This window comes from Cheilinus undulatus, linkage group 15 (genome assembly GCF_018320785.1).
Source record: "Cheilinus undulatus linkage group 15, ASM1832078v1, whole genome shotgun sequence".
Taxonomy (NCBI): Eukaryota; Metazoa; Chordata; class Actinopteri; order Labriformes; family Labridae; genus Cheilinus; species Cheilinus undulatus.
In genome coordinates, this window is record NC_054879.1 from 35,806,741 (window position 1) to 35,823,769 (window position 17,029).

At 38.6% G+C, this 17,029-nt stretch overlaps 1 protein-coding gene across 6 annotated transcripts in view; it reads right to left on the reverse strand.

The window, feature by feature from the left end:
- The window catches only part of LOC121522904 (phospholipid-transporting ATPase IH-like), a 60,110-nt gene that overhangs the window by 29,833 nt on the left and 13,248 nt on the right, over window positions 1–17,029 (reverse strand). For all 6 annotated transcript variants that reach the window (XM_041807583.1, XM_041807582.1, XM_041807584.1 and 3 more), the window contains exons 2-6: window positions 11,088–11,210; window positions 10,732–10,821; window positions 5,032–5,112; window positions 4,339–4,446; window positions 1,392–1,520 (exon numbers count right to left, since the gene is read on the reverse strand). In XM_041807583.1, the coding sequence (XP_041663517.1) occupies window positions 1,392–1,520; window positions 4,339–4,446; window positions 5,032–5,112; window positions 10,732–10,821; window positions 11,088–11,210 (531 nt within the window). The remainder of the gene's footprint in view (window positions 1–1,391; window positions 1,521–4,338; window positions 4,447–5,031; window positions 5,113–10,731; window positions 10,822–11,087; window positions 11,211–17,029) is intronic.

The following is a 17,029-nucleotide window of genomic DNA, read 5'->3' on the forward strand; positions in this document are numbered from 1 at the left end:
GAGTCTGGCTGCAGACTGAAGATTTTAGAATTCTTTTTAATTCAACTTCAATCATAGACAAAATCTGGTAGTTTCATTCATGACATACCCACATTGCAACATTACAGATCAAGCAACATTTCACAAACAAAACAGAAAAAAGGTTAGAGGTCTAATTTGGGATTACAGTATGTATGGACCAGTTTTATAAGTAGTTGCGCACACAGTGACTCAATTTAGCTTTGTTAGATTTGCTAAAGCTAACCTAACTTTGCTAGCAACGTAGCTATGGTTACTACATGAGCCACTGTAGCTATGTTAACTCTAGCTAAAGCATAACTCCTTCTAAAATGGGTCTAGCTTAAGCAAACATAGCATAATCTAATGTAGCTAAGTTTGCTTTGGCTTTAGAAACATTAGTAATGAAGCTACGTTACCTATGTAGCTTTCATAGCTAATGTAGCTTTGTTAGCTTTAGATTTAGTTACGTTAACTGTGTTAACAGTGTTTTCCCTTTTAGCAGACTGTTTATTTTGAAAGTCTGAGTTTGTATGTCTTTGACAGAGGTGGCGCTCACCGTAGTGGTCTGGAAGGGGGGCTTCTGAGATCTGCAGTCTGCAGCCAGACTGCCTTGGATACTGTACTGTTAGCATACTAGCGTGCTGGCTATCGTGTTATTAGCAACAGCAGTACAACTGAACCAAGCGAAAGGCATTTAAGGCAAAATAAGTTCGTTTTCTTTAAGCAAATAAACATAAAATAGAAGTTATATGAATTCTGATTATACGTAATAGCCTGACATTTGGTTACAAAATCTCGTTAAAAGAGAAGTAGAAAAAGAAAACAGAGACAGTTAAAATGTCTTCAGTTCCTGTAAGTGCAAGTTGGTAGTGCACAGTTTGGGACTTCCCTGCTGTGATTGGGTGCTCTGTACTGCATTTTAGTGTACTGTTGTAGAGTATACTATGCAATTTGGGACACACTATGGGTCTGAAGAAACTGAAGAACTGAAGAAATTAAATTTGTGTTAAGTATCACAGGTGTACTTTCATAATGACTGTACTGTCAGTGTTGTAATATTATTAGAAAAAAGTTGTTTATTCAACACTTTTAAGCCCCTGAATTTAAGCTTTTAAAGACATCCTGAATCATAAGTCCTTCCTGTGGGGCGCCAGTGGCCTTGCGGTTAGTTCGCCCGCCCCATGTACAGAGGCTATGGTCCTTGACCTTTACAACATGTCTCTTTCTTTTCCCAATTCCTGACCCTATCCATGTCCTGTCTCTTCAATAAAGTCATAAAAAGCCCCACGATAATTCTCTAAATAAATAAATCCTTCCTTCCTGTCTAGGGTTCATGGATTTAAAGCTCAGTTCAAATACATCCAATGATAGACATGCACTCTTTCTGGCACCTTGTGACTCGACTCCCCATCGAGGCTGGCGGTGGTGACATAGCAGGTCCCGTCAGGGCGGCTTGACGAGAGCAGAATGAGGTCACAGGGGAAAGTCTCATCCTCCCTCACCACGACGATGTCCCCCACCTGATGGAGACAGACACACCTTTAATAATAAATGAGGTCCACAAAAACACAGAAGAGTAACAGACAAAGAAACAGACCTGCGGGTAATCGTCTGCTCATCCTTTACCATTCCTTTTTTTCCAAAGGATTGAGAAGTTGCATAACGGATTATGCGAGCGGAGCAGCTTAAGCTCTGATAAATCCCATCTCCACGGTGACCATACACATGACACACGCTCTCTGATTTTGCATGATTAATATATTCATCATTATTCCTGCTCCCAATTCACACTCTAATCCTCTGTGTTTGATCTACGGCGGTGAGAAACCTTGGTACAAAAAACGCTGGAAGACAGTTGGAGAAGGAAAAGAGAGGGAGCAGCAAAACAGACAGAGACAGTGACATAGAAATCCTGACAGATTTTTTGGTGGATGTTTGGAAAATCGAACTGAAACTCAGTAAAAACGATCACAAAATATGAACCGGTATAACCTTAAGGCTAAGCAGCAGATTTGAGGCCATTTTCAAAGTTGGCCCTCAACATCCCGCTCCATCTGTGCACACTTGACAGGAGCAGCAGACGCAGCAGAAATTAAATGTACCTGCACCCATTATAAACCCTCTGCCACAATGGTGAAACAAGCCTGAAATAGGCCGTATCTATACATCTACATAGGAGCAGCTGAGCTCAGCACATCTGCTTTCATTCACGACGGGATAATATAAGATTTCTGCAGAGTAATGTGTTGGCACAGTCTAGTTGGCTCATGTGTTCCCCTATGTCTGCCACCAGGAATAGGACATCTAAAAAAAGGCAGAAAAGTATTAACGGCTGTCTTATTAATACATGAACTCAAAACCAGTGTTACTGCTTTTTCCTACACAGAAATGATCCTAGTTTGAACGTTTTCTTAAAACTGTAGAAACTCAATATCTTAAACAAAGTCAGCTCAAGTCTTTTAGGGCCTTTTTTCATACAACACAGAGCTCTGTGTAATATAACCTTGCAGAGCAGATGTCATCATCATCATTTGAGGAAGACGAAGCGGTAGCTAAACCCAACCAGTTGGGTTTAGTTATACTGAAAGACGATAGCAATGGCTGCCGCTAGTGTGTAGCAAGTAGCTCAGATTGAGCAGCAGTTTAACTAGAATTGCACCACATTTCTCCATGAATTAGACGGTAACAAACCATATTGAAAGCTTTTTTTAAAGGTGTTTTTGTTCTCCTGCTGAGCTGCTTTGCATTGAGTTTGCAGGAGTTACAGGAGGGCTGTGTCGGTATGGCTGCAGGTGGAGTGATTAGCTTGGATGTAGCCACAGCAGCAGTTTTATCAGAATTTGACCACATATCTAAATGAAAACAAGAGCATAGAGGCACAGCAAAAGCTTTGCAAGACGGGAAAGATGTTTTGTGCTTCTCCTGACCTGCTTCAGCATGAGTTTGCCAGTTTATGGGGAAGGTTGAGTTATACTGCAGGCTGGTGTATACAACAGCTGCCACTATATGTGTTTTTCCATTTCTACTGTAAATATCTTATGATCATAATTACAAGGAGGATTACATTAGGAGGACTGCATTTTACAGTAGGAATGCTAAGCTGAAAGTAAAAATATACAGTTTTTTTTCCCCTTGAGAAAAAAAAAGACATAAAATGCTGATATTATGAAAAATAATACTAGTGCCCATCCTGGATAGTATGGAACACTGTCCCCCTATGTGTAAAAACATTTTTATATTGAAATCAAATGACCAAGTGATATCGAACACAAACTGAAAAAGACCCTAAAAACAACACTTTTGTTTGCATGATATCACATGACAAAAATAACCAGTGATGACATCACACCGGCGTGATCATGGACTCCTAAGGTTTAAAAAGATTTGGTTATGCTTAAAAAAACGGAAGAAATCTTGCTTGACATTTTATTATTAAGAAGGCGGAGCTGGGTCTTGAGATGCAAAACCAGTTGGGAACCACTGATTCAGGAAGTTCTGTCATTACATTTACAGCATCTTTAAACACAGACAGCAGTGCTACTGCTAGAAACAGACACAAACTTTATCATAAAGATGCACATATTACACTGCAGATTTTTTGTGGTGGTAATTTACGGGATATTGCAGCTATTTCAAAATGCCCTGGGATGTGGAATTACTATATAACTACCAAACCTTAACAATAAAGTTTAAAAAAAAAAAAAAACTATCATAAAAACTCTGGAATAGATCACTTTGTATCAGAAGAGAAGCATGAAAAGGGAAACCACACTGTTTTTTCAAATATCAATGATGAAGATGACCCAATGAAATCCCAAAAAGGCTGCATTAATCATTCACAATAGATAGCCCATGATAGAAAGGATGGTTATATCAATTTATGTTATTGTCAAAGCACATGCCTGCTATAATTAACATCATAACTTAGTTTTGACAGAACTCTAATGGATTGCAAGACATTTCCAAGACGTAGACTGAGCCACGCTGCCAAACAATGATCTGCTGTTGCATCAGAATGACATCAGAGAACATCAAGGGATGATGACAGGAGTTACGAAACTTTTGAAATACATCCTTCCTGTTCCTATTCAGAGGGGACTCATGCAGGGCGCCCCAGGGGACACTGTCACTGTTCCTCTACTACAATTTTAGGGCAATTAAGTGGTTGGAGAGTCAAGATAGAACAAGACATGAAGCAAAAAAAGTTAGAGAGGAGGACTGCAAAGGAAGAGAAGGGGGAGTGTGGAGGCAGTTATAGAAAAATTGAGCTACGCAGCAGTACTGTAGAGAGGCTTTGTGGCCTCAGGTGCTGTGCAGCTCTAATGAGGCCATTCTTACCCGTAGCTTGTGACTCTGCGTCCTCACCACCTTCCCCCGCTGCACCACGTCCACTGGACACTCGTTTATAGAGCAGTCAGCCTTGTGCCTGAGCCAGTCCTCATAGCCCTGAGAGAGACGCAGGATAGAGAACAAGACTGTGAGGGGGAAAAAGGAAGTAAGAGCCGAAGTGTTTGTTGGCAGGGGGAAACAGAGGATATAGATTATTGTGTAGAGAGAATCGGGGCCAGAGCAGAGAGCTAGATCAGAGGGGGAGAGGTGAAAGTCATACTCTGTAATTAATTAGCATTGTGCTCTCTGAGCTTAGTGACCTGTTTCCTGAATTTCTAGCCAACATGTCATGTTTTAGATTTATGTCCCAGTAAAACTCTGGCTTCCTTAGCTAGAGCAGCTCCATCTATCACTAATAGTACCCCATCCTTGTGTAGCGGGACGCGGCAGAGAGGATGCATCTCCCAGGGGCCTGGGATCCTCAGCTAGAGTGATTAACAGAGGAGGCCATTCATTATCATATTTCTCACATCACCAGACATATTCAATGGCATGTCCTTTCGCTCAGAGAGGAATGTGTATATACAGAGAATAGAGCAGCCAAATAGTAGAGAGAGCGTGTGCGTAATTGTGGCCAGGAGAGCGTGTGCAAGGTGGGGGCAATAGTTCCTAGAAATGCGGGCATGTTTGTGTGTGTCCTACCTGTTTTATGGCGGTGACAGTGATAACAAAGAAGAGAGGCAGGCCGCTAGTGACTGGGCTGGTGGGGGTGTCGATGATAAGCTGCAAGGGAGAGGAACAGTGGGAGGGAGGTGGGGGGAGAAAAGAAAAAAAGAGGAGAGAGAAAGCCAATAAATGCAACGCTGAGTAAGGAAGTGCAGCAAGGAGAAGATTCTGTAATATGGTAACAAGCTGCAATCTAGCAAAGTTCAAGTATCCATGTAATTGAATCCTGTTAGATTTCCTCCATATGCACTTACTGAGGGTATTTTGTGACAGCTTTTTTAATTTTTAAATGGTTGTATGTAAAGGAAAATATATAGTGAGCAGGGATGGAGAGTATCTAATCCCATTTACTCAAATAACTGTAACTGAGAAATCAGTCATTTTACCTTTACTGAAGTATATTTTGGGGGAAGTTTTAAACTTCATTACACTTTAAAAGGATCAATTACTGAGGAGAAAATTATTCCACATTACATCCTAGAACAGCTGTTGTATTTCGCTTTATCATAAAGGTGTGACTTTACCTGAATAACCTCGCTGGAGATCCATAATCTCATGTTATTATTGCCAGTGAAGAAGGATCAGATTTTATGGGACAAGTCCTCTGTATGTAGAGTACTTTAAGTAAACTTTAACTGAAATAATTGTTACTTTGTTGAATAGATTTATTGGTCGGTAATTTTACAAGTGCCATATGAACCATACCATATTCATTTAAAACAAACAAAAAAACAACTTTATTCATAATCAAATCATGAAATAACGACATTTCAAACATTGCAGACTAAGCAGCATTTCAGAAATAAAACAAAGAAAAAGTTCAGGAATCTAATCTTGGATTCAATTTTGTTTAGACCAGTTTTAGAAGTAGTTACACGAATGGTGGCTCACTTTTGCTTTGTTAGCTTTAGCTACAGCTAACATAGCAATGCTAGCTACATGATTAATATTGCTACATAAGCCAATGTAGCTAAGATAGCTTAGCACGTGGATTACATAACCACTTTGTGAGAATAGCTTTAGCTACGTGAGATACATAACTGCTACGTAGGCTGCACTTGATGTGAGAAGGTTTGCATGGAGGAGGAGCTCTTTTCCTGTAAGCAGGCTGTTTCCTTGGCTGTTTTAAACATTTTGTAATCAGGTTTTGCAGATCTGGTTTTAAACTTTAAACTTTTGGTATCCTAACCACTACCTTAACCCTTACCCTAATCCTAAACGAAGGTTAAATCCAATTTTATTTGAAAAGTTTTAGCATGAATTCGTGTTCTTAAAGAGACAGTGTCCAATCAGTGAGAGTGGCCGTCAGAGATGAATGGTGTGCAGCCAGACTGTCTTGAGCAGGACTCTGATGCAAACAACCAAAGGGCTCCCTGCCGTAATAACCCATGCTATACACTACCCTGCTTATAACATGGATAACGTTACATGAAAAAGGATAATTTGACACTAGATGATTTTTTATAAGTGATTCTTTAGCCTTAAAAACTTCCTCAAAGAAAATATTTCACTGGAATCTACAGTTACAGCTGCAGAGATACAGCGAAAAGAAGCAAAAAGAAGCTACACTAGCTGTCATTACATGCATAAAATGAGACGTTTCTATTTTGTTTTCTATTTGCTTATCTTCAAAACACTGACGTAACACATACCACAACCCATTACATGCTCTTTCATGTTCAGTCCTCAGCTTCTAACATTTCCCTGTCAAAGTTAGCAGTTTTCCGCATATTTGAATTTTTCCCCATCATCTCCAAATCATGCATAGCAGATGGACTGGCCAGATTCCATGTCTGTCATCTTGAAAAGCTCCAATCTGAAATGATTGTGCTAGGTTTGAGAAAGGACTGGACAAATCAGCGTTATTTGAAGAGAATGTGGTGGTAGCTATGGATGGGATTTAGCTGTACTTGTAGAAGATAGTAATGGCTGCCGCCAGTGTAGCATTTAGCTCGGACGTAGCTATAGTATAGAACTGGACCACATTTCTTTATTAAATAAAGAGAAAAAACAGCACTTAAAGCTTTTCATGATGGAAAAGATGTTCTTGCTCTTCTCCCCACCTGTTTTGATATGAGTTTACGATCTTTACAATTGGGTTTAATTTTACTGTAGACCGGTGTACAGAATGGCTTCCACCGGTGTAGCAATCTGCTTGGATGTAGCTATAGTATAATAGCAGTTTTATCAAGTCTTGGCCACATTTCTTTATTATAACAAGAACAAAGAACCATACTGAAATCTTCTCTTGGCAGAGAAGTTTTTGCACTTCTGTCAACCGGCCTCAGCATGAGTTTTATCCACCAATAGAAAGAGTCTGTCTGTTGAGCTCAGGTTACTACTGGAGTTGTGCATGCCTACTACCTCATTTGCCTTGTTGCTCTGATTGGCCCGTATGAATGACAGGTTTGTCCACCTTAGGAGAATTTTAAAAAAACGTCCTACCCTCCCTAAATGCTTTCCCAGATGAATGTGAAATATTTGCTTAGTTGTCTCTATTGCCCAACATCATATTGGTACAATCACACAGCCATTTATTGAGATGTATGACTGAGTGATTCTCTTTTGATTCGCTGCTGCACAGAGCCACAGTCCTGGTTTCCACTTCAATAAATTCATTCGCCTATAATTCAATTGCTTTGTAATAGTTTTAAAGTTCAAATGCAGAAACTGGTGGTGTAATATTACTGGGAGCATTATCTGATAGAAGGTATCCTCAGTCAAGATATACTTAATATGAAACATTGTACAGTGTAGCACCAAGGCTTAGCTTCCTGTACTCTTGATATGAGTCTATGATAAGGTTATGTTGATTGGAACAGCCTGCTCTTCATAGCATTTACACACTACGTAGAAGTAGCACAACATTTCTGTGGGTTTCTTGCTAAAGGGAGCACAAAGATATGCATTAGATATTGTATTGTTAAAGTGGAATAATTGAGAATGTACTTGAGTAAAAATAGTTGCACAGATTTTTGGGGGGTCTACAAATAAAGGAAGAACAAATGTTGTTGCTGCCATGCCTCCTTTGTCCCAGAAGGTTAAGCAGGTGTGGTATTTCCCATGCTTCTGATAAATCCTACAGTAAACAAACAAGCAGACTGAGGCCACAGCAAATTACACTCTGTCAGCTAAGGCCAGTTAAGATGCTGTTGTGTCCTTTTCTTCCTCCTTCCGGATGATGAGTTTGTCCTTGCGTGATTACTCAACATTTGGAGCACTGTAGTGGCTCAAGGAAAAAGTTGTGTCTCTTTGACTCTGATTCAGATGGACGGACACTGAGCAGTCCAGCATTCATCATTTTAATATAATATGAGATGATATGATACTGGCTAATTTAAATAATGTTTACGATTTTCATACTGGTCATTTTAAACACAAATGAAGGATTTTAGAGTTGAAATGAGATGGCTCCTCAGACTAGATGAATGGTGATATGATACAAGTAAAAATGAAACTATATTGATATCTGTTTTGATGGCATGAAAACAAAATAAAGGGTCTTCTGGACTCAAAAAATAGTAGCCTGCACATCATAAAGGGTCACTTTAAACATTCAATAATAGCCACGCCATTAATAGTAACTGAAGGCAGTAAATGAGTCTTTTTCTAAAAATAATGTAGGCTCATTCCAAAAATAAAAGTATTGTTCTGAATTATTATCAATAATCCATAAGACATGTATGCAGCCATTATTCTCTCTGTCTGTAATGTATTCATTTATGTTTTATCATTTTGGACATTTTAGTGTAAGTGTCTGTCATCTGTCTACAAATCAAGACACAAAGAACATTCTTCAGGGACCAAGGGACACCATGGCTTGCCTCTCTCCTCTGCTTCCATCCGTAACAGATCCTAACATTACTGTTTGCATCTTTATGAAGTACTAAAGAGAAAAAAAAGTATTTGGCAAGAGGTTAATTTAAGGTCACATATTCTACCCTTTTAAGACAAGTTTATATTGGTCTCAGAGGTCCCCAAAACATGCTTGTGAAGTTTGTTGATGAAAAAAACACTCTAGCATTGGATTTTTGCATGTCTAAAAACCCCTCTGTTTCAGCCCTGCTCAGAACGAGCCGTTTCTGTGCCTTTGGCTGTATGCTAGTAAGCTGACTCTGCCCCTCTCAGGAAATGGATATGGCTCTCCGGATCCTCAGATCAGGAGAGGAAGGCAGAACTTTCTTCCATGCGGGAAGGGCCAACCGAACCTGGGTAGTGGTGCTGACTCCCCACATAACATCATGAGGGGAAAAATCTGAGAACAACTTGCACACATTTTTTGAAAGGTGGACCAAGAGAGGGGGGAGGGAATGGATCTTTCTGATTCTTGGGGGGATTGTGGACAGGCCAGGGGCACATATTTTTGCTATAAAAACCTGAAAAAGTGTATTTTGCATAAAATGTGATCATTAAACAGTTAGCAGGGCAGACGCTTAACACTGCAAAGCAGATAAATTAGCTAGATTCCTTATTTGTCAGGCAAATCCATACAAAGCTACAATGTGAAACAACTGCCCCTGGGCTGTAGGGGCCTAACCAATCTGCATCTATTAAGAGAAGCAGTGGCTATGGGTGGGGTGTACTTGTACTGGGAGAGGGCTGACACTGGTGAAGCAGTTAGTTTGGATGTAGCAATGGTATAGAGGCAATTTAATCAGAAACACTGAGAGGGGGTTGCCAGATGAATTCCAAAAAAATAAAGAATATTTTTTACTTATTTCAAATGGCATAGTTTACCCATCTTTATGAAAAATATATGCATAAAATTAGTAAAGTGTAAAATAAAGTCATGGTCATTTGGTGAAATTTATGCTTTCCTCAAAGTAACGTTTAAAAAAAATCCTTAAAATTCAAGTCAGCACATAACTATTCTTGAACGTGCATAACTGTGTTCAACTATGCTTCAACCACCCTCAGGTACAGTGAGGGTCTCTGGCACCTTTACTTTGGGGGGTAACGGGCTGAAAAGGTTGAGAACCCCTGCTCTAGAACAGTGGTTCTCAAAGGGGGGGGTCGCGGGACACTGGGTGGGGGTTGCGAGAGGCCTTCCAAGAAACAAAGAGTAGTTTTAAGTGGTTTTAAATAATTTTAAATGATGTATTTTGCACATTACTGTAGAAATACATGCATAAAATTGGTTAGATTAAAAATAAAAACATGATCATTTGTTGAGATTTATGCTGAAATCAAAGCAATGTTTAAAAAGTCCTCCACATGATGATTCTTGAATGTGCATGGCTGTGTTCAACTATGCCAAAACCACTCTTCAGGACATTGGGGGTCCCCGGTCTATGTCACCGTTATTTTGAGGGTCGCCAGCTGAAAAGTTTGGGAACCCCTGCTCTAGAAGACAGCTGCTTTCTATCCCTCTGCCTACCTCTCTTATTTTTGGTTGAAAATATGCCGGGAAGTCTGTTTTCTCTCTCAAAACCGCTGTACTTTTAGTACTAATATAAAAATAGAGGATACTGTATTGTTTAAATCATGTTGCATCAAAAAGTATCAAGTATGTTAATTTTTACAGCATTACGTCTGGATTTTTAATCACGCACTAAAAAAAATAAACCCAGAGATGGATTGTGAGATTTTGTATTTTACTTAAAGTAAAAATGTTCCAATTAAAAGGTTAAAATGGAAGAAATCACACTGTTTATTGTTTATTACAACAGGACTCACCTGGACCAGAAATATGACCAAGAAGTAGAAGTTTGCGATTCTTCTGAACTGCTCAAACAGATTCTTAGGTACAAAGTTCCAGAAGGTGTACTGTGAGACAGAGAGACAGCTGAATTACTATCACACACGCTTATACAGAAGAAGAAGTGGGAACAAAGGCATAACATCCTCCAGCGCCTCTGGCATGAGAACTGGTGACACACCGCTTGACGAACACAGGGAAAGTGAAATGTGTCATCTTTAAAAACACGTTCACAAAAGAGATTACATGGTTGTCTAAATATGAAACAAAAGAACGGCGTGATGACAAACAATGCTCCTGGACTGACTCACACAGCGGGCTTTGGATCGCTCACCTTGGAGGAGACGATGCGGTTGTCGGGGTAACGCTGAGGGATGTAGGCCTCAGCTCCCGGAGGGGGTTCTTTATGCCCGATGTACACCGTCCGACTGTCCACCCAGATCTCCTCCCCCACACACTGACAGAGAGAGAGATATATGGAGAGATATAAATAGCAATACAGGTAGGGAAAAAATGGGGTTAATTCACACTGTTCAGCCTCAATGGCTTGTTACCACTGGGCCTATATTATCACAACTAAAATGATACAATTAGAGACTTTATCATTTCCACTCAATTAAACCTTACAATAACCCTCATATCTTTTAGTAATAACACTGTTACTATCTGTACTGACAGAGTAAAATGTTTGCAGCCTACTTTACTGGATTACAGAATGTTGGTCCTTTTTATTTCAGTCATAGTGCATCTGATTTTATAACTAGGGATTCCTGGTATTATCTGCACGATATCTGTATCAGCAGATATTAGCATGAAAGGTTAATTATCGTCAAGCCCCCCCCATAAGGAGGGTCCATGGAGGTCAGGAAAATCCTGCTCAATTGTAAATTTAAGCTGTGAGAACCATATCTTATATTTGACTTGAATAATAACCACTCTTATCAAAGAAACTTTTTTAAAATTTATGCTGTAATGCCAGATTGCCTATTTTTTAATGTAAACCCCTTTTCTTCAAACAGAATTACCTTTATTTAAGGTAATGATAACAATGTGGACAGGCACACTGACTAAAACATTTGGAAAGTAATATCAGACTGCATAGCTAAGCCATGATCTGCAAAAACATCAGGATGCCATCAAATAAAGACAGAAGAAGCAAAATAAGGAAGAATGATAAAATATTTGCAAAAGACAACACAGACAAAAATTCACAAAATGTGTTAAAAATAGCAAAAAAAAAAAAAAAAAAAGAGCAAAAAATTGTGGATTGTGGTAAAAAAACAGCAAAGTTGGGTTCAAATGGCAAAAGTTGTTGAAAAGAGGCAAAATAAGATGAGAGCTGCAGAAATGTTTTTAAAAAGGCAAACATGGGTGGAATATTGGTGGAAAGCAGTTAAAGGTGACAAATGTGGGTTAAAATGGCAAAAAATGGTTAAAAGGGGCAAATATTAGATGATTGCTATAGAAATGGGGTTAAAAAGGCAAAAATGGATGGATTTCTTCCTGAGTTGAAAGTTGAACAGTTGAAAGTTGAAAAAAATATGTTGAAAGCAGCAAAACATGGGATAATTGGTTAAAAAGGGGAAAAATGGGCAGAAAAATTATGAAATGCATTCAAAAAGTGGCAAAAAAATAGGTTGAAAGAGGCAAAAAGGAATATTAACTGAAGTACTAGGTTAAGAAAAACAAACAGGCAAAAATGGGAACAAAAACTGCGAAAAGCAGTTAAAAAGGGGCAAAACTGTGTTAAAAGTGGCAAAAATGGGTTGAAAGGGGCAAAAGAATGGGACTGCAGTAATTAAGAAAAACAAAATGGGGAAAAGTGAGCTGAAAATTATGAAAGCATTTAAAAAGTGGCAAAAATAGGTTGAAAGGCGCAAAAAGGGATAACAGCTGCAAGAGTTAAGAAAAGTTAAGAAAAACAAAAAAGGAAAAAATGGGCACAAAAATTGCAAAAAGCGGTTAAAAATGTGCAAAAATTGGTTGAAAGAGGCAAAATGGTCTGAAGAAGTGATGAAAAGGGGTTATATAAGTGGCACTAGTACGATATTTGAACAGCAGAACCCAATTATTGCTTCACACAACTCCAGCTCCAGCATGAAGTAACTGTTAGCAAGCAAGCCATAAGTGCTACCGATAAAACACACATGCATTTCTATAATGGGATTTTCAGGGGCCCAGACAATTCTGTGGGGAGGCCTGATTACTGTATCAGGACAGTATTCACAGCTGTAATAGTCTCATACCTACAGCTGATATACTGGGGACATGTGCAAACAGGTTTGCATCAGCTAGTCCGTTTCTTTGTTCATGTCATTCCTTTGAATTTTAAGTGTGTTTTAGGAAGTGAAATTTTAGGTCTAAACTAAATTTTTTCATGACACTAGAGCTATCGGCTAAAATAAATCTGTAAATATTGGCATATCAGATTTCATCAAAAATACAACATCATGCATCCTCGATCAGCTTCAGTGTCTTTACAATGATTTGTAAAACTCAGTGTTGCAGCCCTGCACACCAGAAAGTTAAATAAGTTATAAATAAGATGTCATGGCTGTCCTGAATTTAACTCAAACAGAATATTACACAAGATCTTCTCGCGACTTCAGCAGCATTGTTTGGCGAACCAGCTCATAGACGAGACTGAAGGATGAGTGTGTGTTTGCTGTTGTATGTGGGTGGCATTAACTGAGTCACACAAGTGTGGATTTGTTATTTATCTTTACACTTCTTCCTGCAGGAGCTTACTTTAGTCTGCTCCATCCTCTGATTACTTTTCCAAACAAAGATCCAAAAAAAGCCCACACATCTCTTTCTTACTGTAACAGTCCAAAGGCTTGATACCAAACAAAGATAGCACGTTGAACTGTGTGTTTGCAAACCAGCATCACAAAGCTTCTGATCTTTGTTATATCTAAGTGGTTCCCAAGAGGCAAACATAGAGCATTCTGGGAGTTTAGCACAGCAGATATTCTCCCAAGGTGTCCTTCCTTACAGAGTATAGTGGGAAGAAAGCTTTCAAAGAAAAAAAACAAGAGTCAAGAGACCACCGCATTCAGCTGTTTGTTTCAATCCGGCTTCCTACGTGGCTCCTAAAGCTTCGCTCTGAGTGGGCAGAGTGAGCGTAGCCTTTGGCAGAGCAGCCCGCCTGACACAGCTCAAACAGAAGTGTTGACCATTAGCAGAAAAGTTCTGGAACAAGCACTTCAGTGGAAGCAGCGCTCCACTGCTTAAAATGTCCTCAACTTTTTGGCAGAGGTGTGGCTCGTTGCTGCCAATGAACAAATCTTTTAATGTTCACACGTCCCCTCTTTAACCTTGTAGATCTAAATCCAGGAGTTACAGAAGTTTGAGTGAGTGCAGAGCAATAAACCAACATCCTTACTTAGTTTGGACTACAGATCAGCCAATAAGTGATGTAGCTTTACCTTGTAAATGACCCTGAAACTTAAAATATGGTGTTACATTCTTTCAAGATAGCAAAAATCTCAGAGTCACGGATCTAAACTTATCCACAGTGATCAACAGGCGCTTGGAAGTGGGATAAAAATAGACACAGAGCCAACACTGTTAGCCGACTTGAGACCCCTCCAAAACATAAGGGGGGAGAGTATGGCCCAGATAGATACAGTGAAACGAAAAGAGAGAGGGACAGAAAAGGAGGCTGAAGAGTAGTGAGTAACGTGAGATGGAAAATGAGGGGGGCGAAAGGGCAAACAAAATAATAACAGTGAAAACTAAGGAAATAAAACAAAATATAATAAATAACTAGAAGGTTTCAACTACAACTGAAAATGGGTTTGGACTGACACTGGGCTTAGAAATAGGAGTCAAAGTTGCTGACATGTAGTCCAGATGATGTATCACTTACACAAGTTTAATATAGTAAAGGGAAAATTACTGACCGGCCCTAACGGTTAAAAACAAACACAGTCCATCATTAGGAGTGTCCAGTTCACCGTCCTTAACTCAAAACTTTATCAGGAGAAAAACCACACTGTTATTCAAACATGGTTTAAATTAGGGATGCACAACACTATTAGGTCATGGTATTGATATCAGCTGATAACAGCTCAAATTGTTTAATATCTTTGACAGCAGATCTGAAAATTTCTACCTGTATTTACAGCTGATATATTGGCAAAATGTATAAATGTGTTTGTGGAGGTTTTTTTAAACTATCATCCTCTTTCCTTAACACTAAAACCACCGGGGATCTCTAAAACAGCGGGTAAAATTTACTTGTTATTAGAGTGCATTGACTTTCATAAATAGCACTGATCAAGAGCAACTATTTGACCACAGAAAGAAAACGAGATCGCTGAAGATAATCTGTCACATCCAAAACTGTCTTTGGACTGATGGCTCATTTTTGTTTTGGGTATTTTTTTTCTTTTTTGCTCGTGGTGTCCGTGTCAAAAGTCGATCTATGATTTCTGATTAGCCAGTACAGTAACAGATAGGAGGTGTTTTCATGGCAACATTTACTGTTTATCTGCTGGAGTGAAATAAAATAGAGGGAAAATCGATGGTTTCTTATGGGGTCAATTTTACCTGCATGGTGATTCTAGGAATGAATGGACATTCATAAAAGTCTGATTTATGCAAACATTTTTTTTATGACAACAGGTGCCAAAATATATATATATATAGGAAAAGTCAAAAGCTGACAGATTTTAAGAAAATTCACTCAACATTTAGCTGTTAAATGTGACATTTACACCAAAAGTTAGTCTCATCTCCCATCATATGGCATTGTATCGTTTCATTTCGTATCATATTGTAACGCATTACCATAGGCGGTTTTGCAATTAGGCAATAATCAAAGGTGTTCATCAAGAGCGCATTTAAGATTATAATCAGTGATTAACACATGTATTTGTATTTCAATGTAAATAAGGAACCAAAACTGAATGAAATCCTTCAAAATGGATTTGGATTATCCAAAAGTCCCCATGGAGGGTCAGTGACCCCAACAGCAAGGTCCTATCCCCAGAATGTCCCAGAATGCCCTCATATCAACCGAATCACAGTTATGTAAATCCCTAATGGGCATCTCTCAAAAACGAATCGGTGGATTATTGTGAAGTGAAATGGCATGCAACAAGTAAAACTGTAGGATTTACCACAATAGAAATTACACTGATAAAGAGCATAACTTTGATTTTTATAAGTTACACCAGATCTAGAGACATGTGTAAATATTTAGGTGTAGTGAATTTAAGAGATGATGCTCTTCTAAGAGGTGTTTCACCCATGGAGGGTGCCTCACATTGGTTTTAACCTAAATTACTTAAATCTCCCTTGGTATCATAATGTATCGTATCTTATCATATCGGAACGTATCGGAACGTATCCTCACATGATGATAATCTATACTTGACATTTCCTAAAACTAAATCATAACATATTTTCTGATTGTCCCTCTGATTAAAGGAGTTATTTGAAAGTGGCTTCATACACTAGGAAAGTCTCCAAAATGTCTTATTGTTCATCTTAAGGAACAAAGTGCTCATTTTAAAGTCTGATATCCAAAGTTGTTAGCCTGCAGCATATCCACATCATATCAAAGTAACTCAAAAGAACTGGCCCTGTGGCCAGTGTGTTATCATAAAAAAATAATATTAAGCTTACTCAGTTATCCCTGCACAAAGAACAGTGATTCAGTCTGGGGCTGTCCATGGGGAATTGTTAAAAAGTAGAATCTGTTAACAAGAATCTTTCTTTTATTTGGCCTTGAATCTTTTATAATTCAACTAATGAATCAATTACATCAGGATTATTTATCATTGAACCAAATGATAATAAATAAGTTATATCACAAAACCAAACATCAATCATTGCTTTGACCAACACCTTGATAGTTTTATATGACAGTATTGTGCTTCACTTATAAAATTGTAATTTTCATTTATATATTAAACCGTCATATTTTGGGCAGGAAGGAATCATTTGGATCTTTCAGTTTTCATCTTTTAGTTCAGTAGTTTTAAATTTTCTGAAAACAACTTTCTCCAGTTATGCGAGATCAGAAATATCCTTATATAGTTTATTGATCTCCATAGTTATTTGGACAACAAGTATAAAGTGTCTGCAAAAAGGGAATATATGTACTTCCGTTACAAACAGGAAATAATGGTGAGAAAACACAGATTTAAACAAATTTTTAAATTCAATTACATTTTAATGCCCCATTCGCAGAGGATTAGTATTACCTAGGGACCTATCGTACTTTGTAATAATTGCACAAGACGTCTGTGTTTCAAATCCAGTACA